Source organism: Protomyctophum bolini (genome assembly GCF_963924005.1).
Source record: "Protomyctophum bolini genome assembly, chromosome: 22".
In the NCBI taxonomy this organism is placed as follows: Eukaryota; Metazoa; Chordata; class Actinopteri; order Myctophiformes; family Myctophidae; genus Protomyctophum; species Protomyctophum bolini.
The window spans coordinates 29,300,190-29,322,693 of NC_137883.1; the positions used below are offsets into that span (position 1 = coordinate 29,300,190).

The 22,504-nt window shown below is 40.7% G+C and overlaps 2 protein-coding genes across 3 annotated transcripts in view; one reads left to right on the forward strand and one right to left on the reverse strand.

Annotated features, from left to right (window-relative positions):
- Positions 1-13,586, reverse strand: part of apc (APC regulator of WNT signaling pathway) — a 45,886-nt gene extending 32,300 nt beyond the window's left edge. For both annotated transcript variants that reach the window (XM_080755415.1, XM_080755414.1), the window contains exon 1: positions 13,412-13,586. The gene's annotated coding sequence lies outside the window, so the exon portion shown is untranslated. The remainder of the gene's footprint in view (positions 1-13,411) is intronic.
- A 5,679-nt stretch (positions 13,587-19,265) lies between these two features.
- LOC308309757 (uncharacterized protein) lies at positions 19,266-22,343 on the forward strand (the record flags this gene model as incomplete). The annotated part of the gene is made up of 3 exons (XM_080755673.1): positions 19,266-19,664; positions 20,775-20,904; positions 21,169-22,343. The coding sequence occupies 3 exons, from the start codon at positions 19,266-19,268 to the stop codon at positions 21,774-21,776; spliced, it is 1,137 nt and encodes a 378-aa protein (XP_080611799.1). The 3' UTR covers positions 21,777-22,343.
- Positions 22,344-22,504: the final 161 nt, after the last annotated feature.

Here is a 22,504-nt window from a genome sequence, read left to right on the forward strand (position 1 = left end):
GAGCGGTGGAACGATTTTAAATACAAACCTATTTATGGATGCATGACCGATATATGTCAGGCCGATATATGATCTGCCCATAATGGATCAATTATACTATTATTATGCATTATTCTGAAAATGTAATTGTATATGACAATTACGATTATTGTGGCAAAACATATTGCGATTAACGATAATCAAAATATTAATATGTAAATGCCACTTTTGTTAACCACTTGATCCCCCAGCATCCCTATTCTGGGGGAACGCAGGTAAAAAGAATAGCCGATCTACAATCCGTGAGCTGGTACAGTATATTTGCTATTTTTGGCAAATCTATTTGTGGAATGACTAGAATCACCGCTTTCCTTTCAGTCAGGACTGCAGAACCACTCCTTCTCACACCTCTTTCCTCAGCTTAAAACATGTTTCGGGGAATTGCTTCCGGTGACATAAAAGCTGCAGTCGAAATCCAGCTTTGTTTTATTTTTAATGGTCCTTTGGGGATGGCAATTATAACGGATGACCACCATTGATGTCACCAAAAAGACTACAGTACACAGTATGACCCGAGTCTGACCCTGTAACTTAAACTCAAACACAAAGCCTGAAAATATATTTTAATGTGCGACACTGCCGTACAACATACATTAACTACAACCTGTGGTTATATAGAAGAGGAAAGAGATTATTTTTTGTCAAAATGCAATCATATTTTGTCTGGAATCTTATTTTGTTAAAAAATAGAATTGTGACTCCATTGGGAGAGAGTCCCAACTCCCAAGGTAACATGTAGTTGTTCCGACCTCCCGTTAGTCTGACCGATTACTAACACTATCCCAAACCCTACCCCTAACCTCAGTCTTAACCGGTCACACCTCAGTCTTAACCGTCCACGTAGGTCGCTAACCCTGACCTCAGTCTCAACCGGCCACGTAGGTCGGTAACCCTAACCTCAGTCTTAACCGGTCACACCTCAGTCTTAAACCGCCACGTAGGTCGCTAACCCTGACCTCAGTCTCAACCGGCCACGTAGGTCGCTAACCCTGACCTCAGTCTTAACCGTCCACGTAGGTCGCTAACCCTGACCTCAGTCTTAACCGTCCACGTAGGTCGCTAACCCTGACCTCAGTCTCAACCGGCCACGTAGGTTGCTAACCCTAACCTCAGTCTTAACCGGTCACACCTCAGTCTTAAACCGCCACGTAGGTCGCTAACCCTGACCTCAGTCTTAAACCGCCACGTAGGTCGCTAACCCTGACCTCAGTCTCAACCGGCCACGTAGGTCGCTAACCCTGACCTCAGTCTCAACCGGCCACGTAGGTCGCTAACCCTGACCTCAGTCTTAACCGGTCACACCTCAGTCTTAAACCGCCACGTAGGTCGCTAACCCTGACCTCAGTCTCAACCGTCCACGTAGGTCGCTAACCCTAACCTCAGTCTTAACCGTCCACGTAGGTCGCTAACCCTGACCTCAGTCTTAACCGGTCACACCTCAGTCTTAAACCGCCACGTAGGTCGCTAACCCTGACCTCAGTCTCAACCGTCCACGTAGGTCGCTAACCCTGACCTCAGTCTTAACCGGCCACGTAGGTCGCTAACCCTGACCTCAGTCTTAACCGGCCACGTAGGTCGCTAACCCTGACCTCAGTCTTAACCGGCCACGTAGGTCGCTAACCCTGACCTCAGTCTTAACCGGCCACGTAGGTCGCTAACCCTGACCTCAGTCCGGCCTCGTAGGTCAGACTTATAGGCAGTCCCTGAGTTGCACAGGGTGGGGGCCGTGGGCTGCTGCACTGAAGGCTCTGTTCGCTTGCTGGTTTGTGGGGTAATACTAGTTGTACTACTAGTATTATGTGCAAAATACTAAAAACAACAAAACAATGTAAATAGCGAAACAATTGTTTAGTGACAATAGCAAGCTTCGCACCGCAAGCTTGTAGATTTGGACTACTCCTTAAACATTTGTTTTCTAATTTATGGAATTTCTTAGATCGTTTTTTTTTTATATTATATTTTAATGAATTCATGTAAATATTTTGAAAAATCATTGAATTTATTTTTAATTCATAAATTGTTATTATTATTATTTTTTAAATGTACGCCTTTAACCCATTCTGACCGGGAACCCGTTTTGGTGTTAGCATCATGTTATGCTTTAGCTATTGAAAAATAGCAGATCTACAAGCTCATAGCGCGCCACCGAGTGGCGCGCTACGAGCTTGTAGGTCTGCTATTTTTGAAAAATTCGAAGAACGACTGACATTTTTAGAATCTGATCTCAGGTCAGAATGGGTTAATCAGACCAGTGTGTGTCCAGTGGAAACCTCGTATGAATCTGATCTCAGGTCAGAATGGGTTAAAATGTGTCCGCGACCCGCAAATGGGTACCACGACTCCCACACCAGTGTTTAAGATACAGTGTACAAACTGTACATGATAATAATGATAGAACATAATGTTGTAATACTAGGAGTGTCTCAGGAGGCAGCGTGCTCGTCTGGGAGCCATGAGGCTCCTGGTTTTGAGCTCTCAGTGGCCTTGAACAAAACAAACACTGAATCTCTGTGTGTGTGTGTGTGTGTGTGTGTGTGTGTGTGTGTGTGTGTGTGTGTGTGTGTGTGTGTGAGAGAGAGATTCATTTCATGGTGCATCGTTGATTCAATTACATAGGATTTGTGGTGATGTGTCGTATGATGATCATGTGTTGGAAAGTTAGTAGTTTAGTACATGAAGTTGTGGTAGAATAGTAGTAGTACTAATAGCAGTATGGTAGTAACTGCAGGAAAGGTAAGGTTATAACTTATTAGTACTTGCATTGTACTGGTAGTAGTCCTAGTACAGTGGTTCCCAAACTATTTAGTTGCGCAGTGTTGTAAGCTTGTAGATCGGCTATTTTCACTACAATTTTTTTTCCTAATTTATGGAATTTTAGATTTTTCGTTGATTTCTTCACTGAAAACAAGAATTGAATTTGTTTTTAATTTCCTTTTTTGGAACGCTTTTTGAAAAAAAAAAGAAATAATTACCAAAGGACCACTTTTCAACTTATCTTCATATAATTGGTCATGTTCATGAAAAGAATACCACAATAATTGTCTGTGTCTCATAGGAGGGCTGTGGGCAGTTCAACAACCTATCCACAAATGGTATGTAGCATTTTATCATGACAACCAATTATATGAAGATAGGTTGAACAGTGGTGGTTGAAAAGTGGTCCTTTAAAAGATAATGTAAGAAATTAAGAATCAAAACATAAGGGACCCCATAAAATGCGTCTGTGACCCACAAATGGGTCCCATTGTTTGGGAAACTAGATACTAGTGTTCTAGTAGTAGCATCTTTAGTAGCATGACAAGTCGTTTGAGCATTTAACCATGAAGTATAATTTTAGATTGAAAAGAAATAAGCTCACAGCGTATCACTTTGTCAAAAAAATTAAATAAACTCTTGAGAGTGATTTAGAAGGCATTTGTAGAATCGTCCTCAGGTCTTAATATCCATATCCTTGACATCAAAGACGTTAGTTTCCCGCCAGTAGTTGTGTAACAATGTACTACTGGCGGGAAACTGATAGACGGTCTAAAAGGATGACAAGACCTACCATACCGTATGTTTATTATGTATTTGAACAAAATACAACCATACTCAAATCTCAAAGTTCCTTAGATACGTCGTTAACTAGTCTATCCTGAATTGAATGCAAAGGACCACAATGGAAACAACAAGCCCTCTGGGATTTTTGTGCTGTCCATTTCACATTCTTGTATAATTGTACAGCTGTACCTTTTGAAAACTGTTAATTAAGTTTCAAATCAATCCATCAATAAATCAATCAATCCTGTCCCCATTTATGTAGCCTCGCTATTGTAACTAGGAAGGTCAATTTAATTAGGGCTATCACATGTATGTCACAGGGACTGACCCCCAATCCAACCCTTGATGCTGAGTGTCAAGCAGGGAGGCACTGGGTCCCATTTTTAGAGTCTTTGGTATGACCCGGCCGAGGATTGAACCCCCGACCTACCAGTCTCAGGGCGGACACTCTAACCACAAGGCCACTGAGCTGGTTAGCACATCAACAAGCTGACTAATAATAGGTGGGACTTTCACGTTAATAGTGTGCTGGGCAAATGTGCCACTAGTTGCTGAAAAAGACTGACTAGTGTACTGCAAGATGTTTTGTTCAATGACAACTAGTAAAAACTAGTGCTGACATTGACCAAACTAGTGGAGTAAACTGAGATCTGATACCAAGGATAGGGAATAAATGCTCACAGCTTGCCAAAATAGCCATATTGTAGTAACAGTTAACAGGAGTAGTGGTAGTAACAACAATACTTAGCAGTAGTGGTGGTAGTACTACTAGTAGTGGCAACAATACTATAGTAACAATTTACAAATATGAAGAGAAGAGAAGAGAAGAGAAGAGAAGAGAAGAGAAGAGAAGAGAACGGCCATTTTGAATTTGACTCAGCTGTCAGTTGAAAATAGAGTCTGTCTGATGTCAGGCTTTATACGTTATAACGAATACAATAAAAACCTATAGATAATAACATTCATCATTTCAGAATATTTAGATATTTACTTAGTGTTATATTTATATAATTACGTGACTAAACTAATTATTTAGAAATGTATATGATTTAGATGCAAAAGACATGAGTAAATAAAGCACAAGGAGCCCTCCATCAATGATATACTGTAGACACAAGCACAAGCAATCAAGTACCTCCAACATCTACGCAAAACAGCCAAGCACTTTCTCACCGCCTAACAACTAGTAATGAAATTAATTAACCAAGCACCTTCACTTAGTGATGTCATTTGAGCACATAACAGGAAGAGGTCATGTCTCATCTGGTCCAAAAAATTGCCATGAAATTCCAGCATTCTCCAGCACTTCCTCAAAGCATCCCAGCCCTAAATGCTTGACTGAAACACCCCCCCCCCCTAAAAAAACAAAATCAAGCACTTCAAATGTCTGGTTTCAACACCAAATGGCGCCGCCTCAGACACTGCCCCTGCATGTCAAATTCAAAGACTTCCTTCGGTGTTATATCCAACACTACCTAACCCTGTCCAATCAAACGCCACTGAACCCAAGCACATTCAAGCGCTTCCGAGAACCTCCTTAGTAACAGTGCAGCAAAGGCCGATCAGACTGCAGAGTGAATGGATCCACACCTCCCCCCACCACACTCACCATTTTTCCACCCATCCCCCCTTCCCCTGATTCTCTCCTCTTCTCTCTCTCATCCCTCTCTCCTCGGCAACAGACAGGGGGAGAAAAAAACCCAGAGAGTATCGCCACGGCGACCCCTCCCTCTGTCTCTCCCTCCCTGAATCCATTAACCTCCTTTCACCAAAGATGGAGAGACAGAGAGAGAGAAACCACTCATCCCTTTGTCTCTGCTTGCACCATCTGTCTATTCCTCCGTCCGCCACTGGACTCTCCATCCCTCCCCAAAGAAGGGACCATAGCAGGCGGGAATGCATTCGATAAAAAAAAGAACGAGGAACGAGGAAGAGATCTCTTACCCCATCGCCAGATCAGCATCCATCACTTCTCTCTATCTCTCCCTCTCTAGCTCTCTCTAGTCTAACCATCGGCACACAGAGAGAGACGGGGGTCATGTGGTACCACAGGATCAGCCAATGGGAGGGGAGGAGAGGAGAGGAGAGGAGAGGAGAGGAGAGGAGAGGAGAGGAGAGGAGAGGAGAGGAGAGGAGAGGAGAGGAGAGGAGAGGAGAGGAGAGGAGAGGAGAGGAGAGTCTAATGGATTGGGATTATTTTTTTATTTAACAACGTACATCAAGTTATTATATAATACAACAATTTGACAGCTGAGTAGGACATGCAAGCCTTAATGCACTCTTGTTTCTTCCTCTTTTTCCTAGTAAGCTTTCCCAGTACATAATACAGTGAGTGCAAAGAAATAAACTAATAAACAGTAGCCTACAAACAATATCAAATACCATAACTAAAACAAAAAGAAGCAATAGTCAAAAGTAACAGTGATAAGAAATTATTATTATTATCATCAAAATGACAAATGGCAAAATGCATGAGTATTTCTAGACATTTATCTTAATCAAATGATTTGTACTTTTCTATTAATACTATTTAGCAACTACTGTTATTACATTACTGCATATTCATGTTACTGCTCAACTATTAATTACATTAATACCATAATCTGTATAAGTATACATTTTATTTTACTGCTGCTACTAAGTATAGCATTAGAAATAGTGCTGACTGTTAAAATGAAAACCAGAATTGTTTCTGCTTTTAGTACAACTATTAATGACTTCTTAAGTTCTTAGTACTCCTACTACTAATAGTGTTATAACAACCAGAAGTAGCCAACTGCTATAGAGTTCTAAGTCTGTGTGGATGCTACCAGTAAATGACCAGAATGTTAATTGTCGTGGAGAGGAATGAATGAGAGAAAGGGTTGTGTTCTTGCATGCAAATAGAAGAGGGATGAAACTATTCCAAAGAACTTAATGGCTATGAAGACTTAAGACTATAGTATTCCTATTTCTAATTACCACTACTTTTTTTCTACTACTACTACTTTTAATAATGTATTCATTCACAGTGCAAACATTCTGACAGCTCAATTGTTAAAACATGAAATTCCCAGTGCACTTTTCTTTTTTCCCTTTGAGCTGCCCAACAGACACAACAGCAAGATAACACACAAGACAACAGATGCAAGTATACAGAGCAGAGGGCTGAGGGGTTGGGGACAAAGCCACAATTAGCACAATGCCACAAACTAGAGCTCAATATCCTCATAAATAATGATAATCACAAAAGAAGGGACAAGAAAAAAACTGGGGGGTTGGGCATTATCTGGAGGGGTGTGTGTCTGGATAGTTAATTTAACCAATGTGAAATAGGAGGAGGGATAGAAGACGTCCAATGTACAGTATTGTGATACATTTCTTTGCTGCTATAGAAGCTAGGTCAATGTATTGCTTTTCGTGTCTGTTGTGTTCCCCCAGTGCCCAAAAGGCATAGGCGAGGGGGAATGGGAAACAGAAACCCCCAAGGAGGATGAGACTGCATCTTCAATTTAGTGCCAAAATGATGACACAAACACTGCATGACCAGAGCATATGGATGAAACAAAGTCCCTCTCTGTTTTTACACCTCCAGCAGAGAAAAGACATCTTGCTGTTCATTGTATGCACGTTTTCTCTTCTCCCTTCTGGCTCCAAAACTATGGAATGAACTTCCCATTGCAATCATTTACTGCAGACTGACAACCCACCTCTTCAGACTCCATCTTAGCCTGTAGCACTTGCACTAGCCTCATGTAATTCAGATTGCATTTCATGTAGACATTGCACTCTAGAATAGTGTATACTTATAGCTTTACTGTACAGTTTTTCTACGGTTAGACAAATGCTAGGTTCTTAGCTTCCTCATGATTCTTGGCGACTATTTTTTATGCATTTGATGTATTAACGTGTGTTGTTTTTGCTTACTGTACACTGTTTTGTTATGAAATACAGAAATGTCTGATTTGCACAAATTTAAAAAATATATATATAGGCTTGAAAAAGGCAAAAGATGAGGAGAGCGAGAGGTACCCTGTTATGCTGTTACACGTTCAAGTTCAAGAGCACTGGGTGGAGTTGCAGATGGAACAGATAGAGGGGGAGAGGAGAAGTGTGAGTTAGGGTGAAATTAACTGTGCTTTGTGTTCTTGATGCTGTACTTGAACTTGTATTCTGTGTGTAAAACTCATGGCATGTGCAACTGTAGTTCTTCACTTTATCACACACACACACACACACACACACACTTAGTTTCACTCAGTTCTCAGGCATAGACAGATAGTCAAAATAGCAGATCTTCAAGCTTGTAGATCAGCTATTTTAAAAACAATTGCCTCTTTATATTTGACAATTTGGCCAATGTTTGACCAGTTTTTATTGTATTTTGTTGATTACTTTTGATGCATTGATGATTTATTTTCTGTGTAACAGAGTATGCAAGTAAGCTCAAGTTATGCTCAACTGTGAGTAGTAGTACAACTGTGCTGCTTGCTAAAAAAGGACAGATCTAGAGGCTAATGTAGTGTCAGTGGTGTAGCGTTTTCAGAAGATATCCTCTTCGTAGAAACGATAACTCCAGTAATTTTACAGCTCACACATAACAAGCACAGACTAGTGCACAGACTGCAGCCTCCTCCAGGCATTGCTAATCGAATCCATTGCCTACACAATCATGATGAGCTGACAGGACCTTGTGACTTAATCTGAAACCCAAAGCCTGATTTATATTTGGTCATACAAGGCTGCAGGCCGGAAATAGCAGATCTACTAGTTTTTTATCTGCTACATCGTTGTATGATGGATGCAACCCTAATAAGAAAATAAAAATAAAATGTCCTCAAATGTCTACCCCTTGGCCCGAACTTCAAGTGATGCTGATTAGCAGGTTGCTGCTTGCTTCGCAATGAAACACATTGAGAACTGGTAGATCAGCATAATGATGGACTACAAATCATTATTTAATCAGTTACTGTCTTCATGTCTTGACTGTCGTTTGGCACAGAGTAGTGTACAGACTCAGAGCAGGCAATAATGCAATGCTAGTTGCAAGAAGGCACAGATGATCTTGTCTAGCTAGTCTTTACATTCTCTTCAACCCCAGACAGCACACCGACAATGAGAAATAGATGATACAACAAACACATTGTGTCACGTGAATGTTGAATCAATGTTCAATTGGAATTGTCATCATTCACAAAAGATACCCGATAATGTCAGCAGTCAGCAAGCACATTAACAACAAGCATTGGGTAGATGTCAATGAAGCCAGCAGGATTCACAGATCCTGGTGTATCATTCCGTGAAGGGAGGGGAAAACGTTCTGGAACTTCACATAGGCTATCGGCGCACATTAAGGTTACAGCAACCATAGGAATATGCAATCTGCCTTCTTCCTGGAGGCAGACCTTACTATACACACTGATGTGGGACAGCTATCAATCTCAATGACAACTGACAGATTCAGACTCCCTCTCAGAGAGACATTAGCGCATGTACGATTCCCGTAAAGAAGCATGAGTTATTCTCTCTCTCTGAAAGTGTAATTATATGGGGACCAAATAGAGTTGGACTGGACATTTTTAAAGTGGTTTTAAATACAATTTCATTGACCGATTCTCTAACTGGACAGGACAGGCGGTCAGGCAAGGAAACTCACTAAGTCGGATAGGAGTGGACGCCAGAACAGTGGAAGTGAAGGAGAAGCAGGACAAAAGCATAGAGGAGAGGAGAGGAGCAAAGTGCTGCTGCGGTTGTTGCTGTAACCGGAGGCGCAGAGGTACGAGAACCAAGACGGGCAGCTGCTACAGCACGCCCGATTACTCATAGGCAATATGGCTTTCATAGGAATGTCCCAGAAGGGTATGCTTTGCTATAAATAAAAAAATTACACCCAGTGTGAAGCAGTGCCTTTGATACATTTATTTAATTGAATTAATAGGGCAATATATGAAGTAGACTGGACTCTACTTCATATATATATATAGGGATTTAACATTGTTCCTCTACTTCAGTGGTTTTCAGCGAGTTAGGGCGGGAACCCCTTTTTGGTGTTAGCATTATGTTATGCTTTAGCTATTGAAAAATTGCAAATCTTCAGGGGAGGGAGGAGGTGGGGGGAGATAGCGTGTACCTCCACATGCGTTACGCCCCCCTAGTGAGACCTTTCACTGTCGGGTGGAAAGAAGATGTTGGCTTGTATCGGAGGAGACCTGAGGCTTTCTTCACCCTCCCAATGACTGATTGTGGGGGTTAGCAGAGATGGAGTGCTTGTAGAGAGGCTGGGGAATTGGGAATTGGCTATAATAAATTGGGACTTGAAGGGGAGAAATTTATTTTCTTTTTCTTTTGTCTTGAAGGGCCATGTTTTGCACAATAACAGTCTTCTCAATATGTCTGCCCACGATCTCTGTGATTCATACAGTACGTTTGTTTACCCCAGTCACTGATACTAAAATCTAATGTTTTATTTTCTATGAATCTGTGACTTGACACCCATACGTTATAAAAAAAATAGCAGATCTACAAGCTCATAGCGCGCCACCGAGTGGAGCGCTACGAGCTTGTAGGTCTGCTATTTTTTTTTAATCGAAGAACGACTGACATAGAAACATAACTTTTTCAGAAAACTGTCAGGATGTAGAAGACATTTATAGAATCTGATCTCAGGTCAAAATGGGTTCATGATGGATAGTTGGTAACCAAATGGACCCTTATAGATCTTTAACTCTTGAGAGCGTAAAATTAACTTTTGAGCCTTATGGGTCCATTTGGTTTAAACATCTGCATTACTTAATTTACAAGAAGTCTACACAATTAGAGAATGTAGAATAATTGTTATTTTGATAAATGTTTGCCTGATATCTCATCTATGGTACCACCATCATTACACCTTGGAATTGTGGACGACAACAAAAGATCGTAAGTCTAGGGTCTGAGAGGCTAAATGTCATCAAATGGTGGTCCGTGCCGTGGCTCAAATGCCAAATAAAGAATCGTCCTTGATATGAAAAGGGTAGAAAACCACTGCTCTACTTAGTAGTCATTTTACTGCAAGTGTCCAACAACATGGATGATTTGGGGCCTTATACTTTAATTACAGGGTGCAAAGTAAGAAAGCGACAATGTTTCGATGTTGACGGAGATGTAACGTGACATTAAAACGTAGTTTTATTTTGCTTTGCATCCTGTTATTAAAAGTAATTAAAAGGCTCCAATCATCCCGAGTTGCTCTGGCGCCTTCTTTATTCAAGTATTGTGTCCGCTCCTGAGACGCACCGGATCAGCCTGATTTAGGCGCGGACATGGTTTGGGTTAACTTGGGTTGATGCTATGGGCCCCACTGAGTGCACTTTTTTCTCATTATTATTATTATTTTTTAATTAATTTCTCTTTGGCTAGTTAAAAGTTACAGCCGTCACTCCCAATTTTCCACCGTAGTCTGAAAACCAACCTCTTCAGACTCCATGTAGCACTTGCCCTAGCCTCGACGACCTTACAGGCATATGCAAAGGCTCAACTTATGTAACTTAGATAGCATTTTATATAGACATAGCACTGACTCTATAGTATATACTATATACGCATAGTTTAATTATATACCGGTAGATATTCCACTGGTATGATTCATGATGACTATTTAAATTTTTTATGTATATGAATCGATGCATTACCATGTTTTTGCTTACTGTAAATCACTCTGGAGTCTGGATTAAGAGTATCTGCTAAATGCCTGAATTGTAAATTGTGGGCAGTATACTGTGTGGGATATGAAACGTAATGGTTACCAATAAACACAACAATCATTTGTTTAGTTATCAATGATAACTATCTTCCATCCTAAAGCTTATTCATATTTCATAATACATAATGCAATGGTGTCACAGTTGTACTACAAATCTATAAATTAAGAACAAGTTCTATAAGCCAACATCTATGCATGCAGGGTTCTCCAATAGGCGGCATGCGGACCATTTGCGGCCTGGGGGGGAGACCATCTGTACTTGTCCAATTGTTTGTTTTGTTTTTTGTTTTGTTTTTGTGAAAGTTACAAGTATGGTGTGTGTGATAGATTACCATAATAATCATAGTCATCCTTAATCATACTCCATCATAGTCAATGGCTTTTGGAGAGAAATGAGACTCCAGTCACTTTAGACTTTACTGCAGAGGAGAGGGTGTGTGTGTGTGTGTGTGTGTGTGTGTGTGTGTGTGTGTGTGTGTGTGTGTGTGTGTGTGTGTGTGTGTGTGTGTGTCTTGTTGATGCTTGTTAATGCATCAAGGAAGGCAATTATGTTTCTGCAACTGTCAAATAGCTCTTAAATTCTAATCTACATAAATTCTAAAATGAATGAATTAATCTGCGTTGTGCGTGCATAGTGCATGCTGCTTACTGCATACCCCTTGGGGAAAGCTAATTGGGGAACCACATTCTATTGGCAAGCATCATCATTGTATTTATGGGTTTAGAAACAATCGGTATTGTAACGAGTCACATTAATAGAAATAGTAGTAACATTGTAATAGTGGTAGTATTAGCAGTCACAGTATAAACAGTGCAGCAGCAGCAGTCACAATAAGGACAGTGTAATAGCAGCACAGTAGCAGGACCATTGTAATAGCAGTAGAACTGCAGTAGTAATAGCACAGGCGTTGACACTAAAGGCCTATTCATACTCCAGTTGTAGGTGATAAGGTGACCACTGAAACGGTGGTTAGTAAAAACAGATGTGTTTGGGCGAGCGGTGAAGCGTTTACCACTGCGGTGTGACATCATGTTGTAGTTTTCGTTGGTCAACTTATCACCTAAAGCTGGAGTATGAATAGGCCATAAGGATTGCCCACCTGCCTCTGGCAGGTAAATAAAACTTTCAGGCAGGTTGCTCGCAAAGGCTCGTTTGAGATTGGACCCAACTGTCAGTTCTGTCTAAACACCTGAACGTGGCCACAGTACAAATAAGACCATTCAATACTGTAGTATTGTAATAGTAGTCAGTCACAATAACAACAGTAATAGTAGTAAAGTAGAAACCGTCACAATACCAGAAGTGATAGTAATGTAATAGTAGTAATGCTAGTAGTAAGCTATCTATGTATTTTATCTAGTCTGAAAACAAAAGCCAGAATCGATAAAAAATACATCTATGATAGTCTCCACTCTTCATCGTCAAAGGCTATAGCAGCAAAGCAGTACGAACACTTCCAAATTATCCATAGTAGCAGCCACTCACAATAACAGTAGTGATAGTACTGTAGTCAAGTGGTTGTAGCAGCAATACACACTTCCTAATTATTTATGTACTATCTCGTCATCCGGTACCTGAACGTATGCACAGCAGGTACCACCACACGTGTACCAGACAGCCAGACAGACACAGAGGAGAGCACTGATACTGCACTCCCTCGGGAGTGGAACCATCAACCTTTAGCTAGCAGGCTAACCGGCCGGTGGCTAGGCTGGCTAACAACTCATGCCAAACTCGTACTGCTGACACTTGTGTGCTGTCGTATTAAATCGACCATTTAAACACACCACGCGGACAGAACGTACATGAACCATGTACGTAAACATACAAGCTTTGGTTCTTTGTAATCGTTGCAAACTAAGTGGCTAGGCTAACAGCGAAGAAACAATTCCCAGCCGCTCTGTGCTCGCCTCTTTTTTCTCTCTCTCTTTTTGGAGGATATAAGAGCTATTGGATATGCGCGTAAAAAAACGTTTTTAGTTTAAAGAGGCGAACTGTGCCGTTTCCAGAGAAAAACAATTGTATATATTAATTTATTAAGCTTTAAAGATAGATGTTCTCAAACAAAGACAAACAAAACAAAGCACAAAAAGAAGGGTAAAAAAGGTTACCTTTCCACGTGCGTCCGAGAAAGGAATCCGGTTGTTTCTTTTTCACGGAATCCGAAAGTAATCCCAATAAAAGTCCATGTTTGTGAGAAATACTACGAAGCTTTTCTCATTTCTACTTTATTGGGTATTCACTATTCATTTTTACTTTGGCTGTTTGGAAGCCATATTGTATGAGTGAGTGACTCTCTAGACAGGGAGGGAGGGAGGTGCCAGACATCGCGAGAAGCCCGCTAAGGCCTCCTCTCCAATCAATATGCTGTACTGTACTCCATTGGAACTGTTTACTGCACACTGCACAGTATATAAATAATAATATGCTGTAGCCACAGTAGCTGTAGTGTCAGCAGCTACTGTTTAAAGTGTGTGGAGAAGATCTTATCACTTGCACTTGTCTTGTTTCCATTGCCTACTTGTCTTGATCCAGGGCTGGGCATGGGTGCATGGTGGCTTTCACTTTCACCTGCATATTGCATATATACTATAGGCCTACTTTTAATGGAAAGCATTTGGTCTTTTTTATAATAGATTTTTCAATATATAAAATAAGAATACACAAATAAAAAGACGAAAAACAAAACACAACACGCACGCAGTCAAAAGTAACTAATGGACAACACCCCTCTACATTCTTGTTAACAATAGTGATTGTCATATCTGTAATATTTACAAATTGTTAATAATGCATTATGCACCAATCCTTTATATAAATAAAAGTAGTCCCACACGAAATGGAACTTTCATTTAGTTTCATTTTCAACATTGTTCTTTCTGGCAATTGAATACTTATAAGTTGCAGTTTCATAAATTGGGTCCACTGCCTGGCTGCAGTGATAATAAGGCTTGCCTGCAGTCACCAATGCATGTTGTGCCTTGGTGACACCTTGTGGCAAAAGTGTGCTATCTCCCAGGAGACAGGATCTTGGGCATTCACCAAGTTTCCCCAGGACCTCTTTCCATAAGGGGAAAAACCACTGTACATTCCCAAAAAGAATGTAAAAATGTACCATTTTCTCCCTTACATTCCATAAAAAGCAAGGCAAGGAGAACAGATCATTAACTTACACATAACAGTGAATATGTTGTGAAATAGTCCATTTACACCTGAGGCAGAATCTATAATTTAATGTATGTCTTCTGAAAAACTTATGTGAGGACCCCAACATGTGGGGTCTATTTGGCCATATATATTCAAAGATTTGTCACAATGTTTTTAAAAGAAAAAGCATATCTACAAGCTCATAGTGACATATAATATACAGTTGTTGCTAATTGATTACTTTCCAATACTACAATTATTATTTTCACATATATTCTGTTGATTTGGCTATATTAATTTAGTTTGGTATGCATATTAAGGCATAATGATGACGTTATTGAATGCAGATAATGTCCATCCCATTGTGTGGTATATTCCTTTATTTGTTTGTGCGATTTTCCTCTTTGTGGAAACCATAAACAAATAATAACCATGCAGACTATCAAGCTGTTACTGCCCTCTGCTGCAAAGAATACAGACAAACTGCATCAAGGGAGGGGAGGGGAGCAAGAGAGGAGAGTACAGTAGAGAGGGGAGGGGAGATTGTAATGACATCTACACAGCTGAAACACTAGAAGTACATACAGACTTTGTTCCAGAAAAATATGATTAGTTCATATGTAGTAGCCTATCCTATTCATTGGTCCAGATTTGTTAATAACTTGAACTGGGAATTGACTTGGAATCTTCCATATAAATATCTTCTTACCACCAAAGTGAGGGAGGTCTCGTTTAAAATGTTGCGTAGATATTATCCTACATTATCTTCTTAAGTTCAAGAAAGATATCTGTGGGGCCATTTGGGTAGTGGTCTGGTGAGCAATGGTGACGTCATCACGTCCCTCTCCTCTCCACCACACATGCAGGCAGGCAGGAGGGCAGGCCCTCTACAGCTCTTTTTTGACCACTGAAGAAGAGAGAAAACGCAATTTATTTCAAAATTTATTTCACAATTTATTTCAAATCCATCCTTGTATTTCACAATATTAACGTATAGATACTCACAGACGTCATCTGTCCGCTTTGGCTTTGGGCAAACCTGTGAATGGAGCGAGCACCAAGGTTATAATAGTTTTGGATTTTTCATTATAGTTGAGTTTTAGTTAGTTTTGACTTATTTTTTTCTAATTCAGTTTGTTTTAGTTCGTTTTTAGAGTGAGTTTGCTATAGTTTTTATTTATTTTACGCTTAGTGTTAGTTTTTTCAGCCTTTTTCGATTGAAAAGGGCCAGAGTAAGTATTGTGTAATAAAAGCTCAAGAACAGATAAAAAAACTGTTCAAAAAAAGAACATTACAGATTAAGTAAACAGTAAACACTACGAAAACTAAGGGCATGTCCATAATTCCAGTTAGTTTTAGTTAGTTATTTTGTAAACACACAATACAGTTTCAGTTATAGTTACCGCTTCTCTTTTCCTTTTCTAGTTTTTATTTAGTTCAGTTAACAAAAATGTATTTTATTTTATTTTACTTTTAGTTTTTTCGTTCGTTTTAGTTAAATATAATAACCTTGGCGAGCAGTGAGAACACATGGAGAACAATATTCACTACACACTTTCAAAACATGCACTACTACAATATATTCACATGCTGTGCTTCACTGTGTGTTGTCAGTGTGTAAGCTTACAGGAGAACAGATGGAGACTGCCGGGTCACAGATCCAAAAGGTGCAGGTTATGTTGAGTAGGCCTGCCGGGATGCGCTGGAGCAGCTCTACGCTTGCCAGGACAGAGAAACGAGCCTGAGGGAAACGCCATTCTCCAGCACCGTCACCTCAGGGATGGCAGGACACCTGCATGGTACCCAGGGGGAAAACCCACCCTTTTTTAAGGAAACCTGCATTTGCCATAACATCAAAGGTTGTCCACCAGAAATAATATGGGGAGAAGAAAGGCAGGGCCCCACGTGCTACCTTACTATTTCATCCTTCATTCTTTCACTCTATATTAGACAAAGTATGTAGAGGTCTGTACTTAAGTGTTCAAAAAGTATTAATTGCAAAGTACATTTTTCCTTCATCGTCAATGTGTATCGAAAGGATTCTCAGGAATTTTCCAAAAATAGTGAAAGTTTGAGTCACATGCTGGCTTTTAGTAGGCCTGCAATACTCAAGTAAATCAATGTAGCCTACTACTGTCCACCACTACTATAGTTAAGGAAGGACACACACACACACACACACACACACACACACAAGCCATCTACACACATAGACCTACCCGTCTCGAAGGAGGTAGGTTAATTGTCCCGTCATGTCAAATCCACTGCAGTCCTTCAGCAAGAGCACGACAGCAGTTGGAAGTTGGAACCACTTCCTCCACAATGTGCTGGAAGTACACGGCAGAGACTGTGTAGAAACCCCCAGGTGGGAAAGGTTTACATTGGTTTTGGAAGGACCCGAAGAAGTGCACTTGCCCATGAGGTGCATCTATCGAGGCTGCCAACCAATAACACAAGACACCATGGATAAGCTGTTGTACACCAAATGCAATATTTCTTTTCACATGTATGCAGTATTCTTTGTACAGTAAGGTATGGTCATGCTGCTCAGAATGTGGTATCATGACAAATATGAGAGAATAGTAAGGTTGTCTAATTATGAACTATGCCAGCATTTAAAGTTTGATGCAAGTCTTCTGGTTATTGAATAAACAATAACCAGGGACAGTAGGCCTACCTCTGTACGCGGTAGACACCACGTCCACATTCATACCAGGAGCTGGAATGAATGCCATGAGAACAGCCATGGAATGCATGCTGTACATCATCACACACAAGCCTGTTGAAAATGTAAAAGTATAAAAGAAATACATTTAAAGTCTAACTGAAGAATTTTAACATCACAGGTTCACATGCAACTGTAAGAACATGCTCTTACCTTGGCTCTCCTCTGCTTGAAACGTTAAGGCAAGATACTGGAAGACTTGTTTGTGAGACAAGTCCTCCTCCAGTACTTACAGTATAAGATGACTTTCAGTGACGAATGGGCACGTAACGTGTGAGAGAGCCATGTAAGAGAACACGTAGCAAATGTTGTAGCTTTTTACCGGGCAGGGCTGGCTCAGGAATTTCACCATCAAGGCAATCGCCACAGTGGGCTTTCAGTTTGGCCCAATCTGACCCCTTACCTTAGAGTCACCTATTACTACCACACTATGGCATATATAGAGTCCACCAGTGGTTCTCAAACATTTTATTTGGACCTCCTTAACTCTGACTGAGAGTGTACACACTCAGAGTTACAGACTTGTTATGGTCATTCAGGGCTATGTGTTTCTGCTCATTTTGTATGTCTGTGGCAAAAATTGAATTTTGACAAAAATGTCCACGACTCACCACAAGCCAACATGGCGATGACCCCTGGGCTCAACCCATGTAGCCTGGTAGTAAACCGTCCCGGTTGTGTGTTCTGCCAGAACAAGAAACAAGAACGGAATGGTTTACCAGGTTCCTAGAACTGGGCCCTGCAGTTCAGACCTGGGCCCGAGTCAGACCAGGGCCCTGCTGGTTGCAACTCGCAAGCGTTCAGAAGGGGGACCCCAATCTATAGTGTAACTGTAACATATCCTCTGTGTTGATTTAACAAGTGTACACACTGGTTCAATTTGTAGAGTTGCATACCTGGCTGGTACAAGGGGGTCCATTTGGCTCCTATATAACCATCAATGGTAAATTGACTGCATTTATACAGCACCTTTCTCCAAAGCGCTTTACATTACAATGCACTTCACATTCACCCAGGCACACACTGCTGGCGGAGGAAACCATGCAAGGGGCCAACCTGCACATCGGGACCAGTTGAGTACGGTTCAGTACGTGTCTTGCTCATGGACACTTTGCCAGGAGGAGTGGGAATCGAACCTGCATGGAACCTTCAGATTCCGCTGCCACAGTTAACATAGAAGGTGTTGTGGTTTCACCTTGTGACTCATACAAAAACTGCCCCCACCCCCCACCCCATAAATCTCCAATGCAGGCCTCATACCTGAATGTTGCAAATTACGACCTCATTTCAAATAGAGATAAACATTGTGCATTGTCTGTGAACTGGTTCTAGCCGGCCTCTCAGACCTGCTCAAACCATGACTCTGCTATGTGTTTTTGCACATACTGTATACGTGTGAACGGCCAAACACAAATTGGGGGATATAACTTCACAGAAATTGCGATTGACGTTGTTTGTATATGTATATAGGCCTACTATATATTGTGTATTATGCAACTACAGTATGTTATTGTTAAGTATTCAATAGTACAAAGTAACTACTACTTAATGCAATTACATACAAATATTGAATGTATTCTCTTGAACGCCCCTGAAAATGATCCTGACAAAGTGAAGATATTGGGTATATAAACAGTTATCCTGTTAGAGCTTATAGTGGTTCACAAAGTGGGGTCCTTGAGGGGGTCCCCAGCAAACTCTGCTGAGACTGCTGATATAGAATAGAATCTAAATCAGTAGGGTTAATTGTGATGTGATCCTGTGGCGTGTGGCATCTTCTGACATTTAACAACCATTCATGAAAGCTGTGATTTTGAAAGCTCAGAGATTATAGAAGCAACTGGTTCCTCTATACATGTTGCAATGCCGCAGTCTGACAATGTCTCCTGTCTGAGCGATTTTAAGGGGGAGGGGATTAGAATTTCCCTCAACCAATCACATGATAGCCACAGATCCACCTTCATCTGACGTCGTTTGCAGGCGACACGGGCGCCCACATTGCTGCGCATGCGTGAATCACACTTGAATTAGGAGGGATTTATGAGTGGAGGCAAAACAACATTAAATAAGTATAAATAAGGAGAATAAAAACAATGGCGAACAACGACAAATGGGAGGTAGAGAAGACGTGCCGTCTGTGTAACAAAAACGTGGAAGTTAAGGGGGTTATAACAAACACACGAGTGTTATTTATCAGCGTAAAGGCAGAGAAACTCTTAAGCGATCGTTTCAAAGATATCGGAGTCGTTCTCCAGTGTCGACCCGGCATCTATTCTGGGAGGATCTGCAGTGCATGTTACAGAGTACTTGTCAGGGTAGAAGAGTCCATAAGTACTCTTAATAAATGGAAGCATAACGTCGGGACCGAAACAGACGGAGGATCTGGCAGAGAGGAGAAGAGGGACAGTCGTCGTGACACACCAACGGAGACCCCACGCAAAAAGAAACTTTGTAAAAGTCTCAACCCAGAATCTCGTGTCAGTACAACAGAGGTAAACACAACACACTGCCATGCTGAAACGTGTCAATAATGCAACATAAATGACTAGTTTTTAGTTGTTCTCAACGTCCATTGAGCTGTGAAAGGTCTGGCTATGTGAGACTGTAGTTGACTCGTACTGTTTGATTGATTTAAGTATTTACTAACGGATTGGAGAATTACATTACATTTCAAGCCAAAACTGTTAACTGTGAACGACACCATAAAGCATTACGCTTGTTTACAATAGGGTGATGGGTCCACCATGTTCAATTCATCATAACATTGAGACGTACAAATGTTTCTTCTAGTGTTTATCATCATTTTAATAATGAACCACCCTTTTTATGATTTCCATTGTATACATTACAATAAAGTAAATGCATAGAACTCATCTCTTTTAGCCCATTCATCTTTTTTATCTTGTGTATTTAAAGACCCACCTTTTGATGTAGAAGGAAATGTTCATTCAAAATTAGATATTTGTGGACTTTTCTGCCTACTCCTCTATAATCCTCATCCACATTTTATGTCCCCAAGCACTTTACAATTATATTATCCCTAATATAACCATAATTAACTGTCATTATTGTCACATACATAATTGGGTAGTTTATTATATGATACAGTATATGTAAATGTTATATCTAAACTCTAGCAGTGTCATTTTGGCAGACATGTTGTGGTATATAGAGATTTCCAATGATATTTAGATACATTATTTTAAGCCTGGAACAAAGTCATCCAGGCACCTGGTGGTGACTCAATATTTGAATATTTAATTGTATTATACTATATATGTAATAAATACAATAACATTGTAGAGTAGGTGAAGAGGTTGCTCACACCAATAATCAATTTTCAAGAGGTTTATTTCAGGACAAACGTTTTGGCTATACAGCCTTCATCAGTGTGAGGAGTTGTCCTTGTCAAGTCTCTTTTAAAGGAGTGGTGACACCACAGAATCAAATGTTTTATGGACATGATTCACCAGGACCCTGGATGGCTTGATACTAGCCTACTATGCTTAAAATGTAACCGCTAAATGTATGGGTCTTTCCGTCTGTGGCACTCATTCTGACTACGATCCTATTAAAGTCTGTCTTTTATTTCATCCTTTTAGGTGTACATCAATTACCCCAGTAAGACCAACGCAGAGAAGCATAAATGTGACTCTGACATCAGTGGAGTCATAAACAATCTGGCAAAGAGCAACTTCACCACAGCAGCCAGACTGATGGTGCAGCATGCAGGTAAATCATGGCTTCATCTCAACATTAACTGGTCATAGTTAGATTGTTTTCCTTGATAGCCTGCACCTTTTGGCTGCATTGGATTCTATTCTTATTTCTTAGGCCAGACCGCACCAATGCAACTAGTCACAACTCCTTGCTACAAAACAGTTTTAATGTCAATCCACACCAAACTCCTTGCAACTGCCATTTGGGCAATGCATTTTATTTTTGATATTGTTGGGATTTTTAAAATTGCCAATAAAAGTATTCTATTCTATTCAGGTCTCATGGGTGCACTCAAACCTGTGATGGAAGACATTATTGACAAGGAGTGCCAGCGTCTATGCCATCAAAGAAATGGTTTCGTGCTGTGGAAGAGTTCCCCAGAAGAATTGAAAAAATTCTCCTTACACAACCTTAAGAAGGATTTGGAGCAGATGGCACCGTTCATGTTCTCTATGATCTGCACCATATCGGGACAGCAAACAAACCAAGCCTGTGCAGCTGCTGCTATTGCCCTTCGAGGGAGAGATTACCATCTTTCAGCCTTTGCATACTACATCAACAGTGTGCTGCAGTACGGTGGTACAAAAACGGTCTTCGAGCATTTGAGCAGGATGGGCATCACCACCACACATGCCAATGCAGTCCTTAAACAACAAGCCATGTCACACATCCGTGGAGAAGATCTACACGAGCTTAAAGCTCAAAGAGAAGCACCTGCCACAGCACAGGAGAGCATAGAAGAGTCTAATGTCAGTTTTCAGAGTCAGACAGAAACTGAAATGGACAGTTTTCAGAGTCAGCAGCTGACAGAATCAGAACTGTCTGACCTGGATCCAGCTTTGAGCTGGATCCAGGCTAGCCTTCTAGTGGCACAAGAACAGTAAGGTTGCCCCCCCCGCCCTCTCCCTGGTCACTGAAGTCAATTGCCTGTGATGGAAGATTGTTCTAGAGTACAAAAATAAAAGACTGTGTACTGAGGCTAGTTCCAGAGTCGCAACAACAGAAAGAGGTCACCTTTAGTTTTAAGGTGGGTAGGGGGACTGAAAGGAGCCTAACATGGGGGCAGGAGGTGACCTACAGCCTAAGCCAGGGACAGCTCTTTGTGTTTCTGGTTATATTATTGTCCGCTCATTTTGTATGACCATGGATAGTTTTTTTTTTTACACAAATGTCCACCACAAGCCAGCATGGCAATTACCCCTGAATTAATGTAAATGATGCACTTCACATGAACGTTATTTCAAATAAAAGGTATACAATGTATAAAAATACAGAAAAATACTGACATTGACTTAATTCAATTGTTGCATTTATGATTTTTCATCAGGTGTATGGTATTGTGAAATAGCATTCACTTGTGTTGATAATGGGTTCAGTGTATAAACCTTCATCCTGCCTAGTCTGGGTGAGGTGTAGATCTTCTCATGGGATCCTGGAGGACCTTTTTAAGGTGACACCTGATGGCATAAAATAAAAAAATTATTCATGCAGCAAAAAGAGCTCTCTGGCCCCTCTCCTTTTGTCTTTGTATTTGCAGTAGTGCTCCAATTACAGCATCATCTGCATGTTATAGGAATCATTGATATAGTGTGTGTGACAGTGTGAGCAAGAT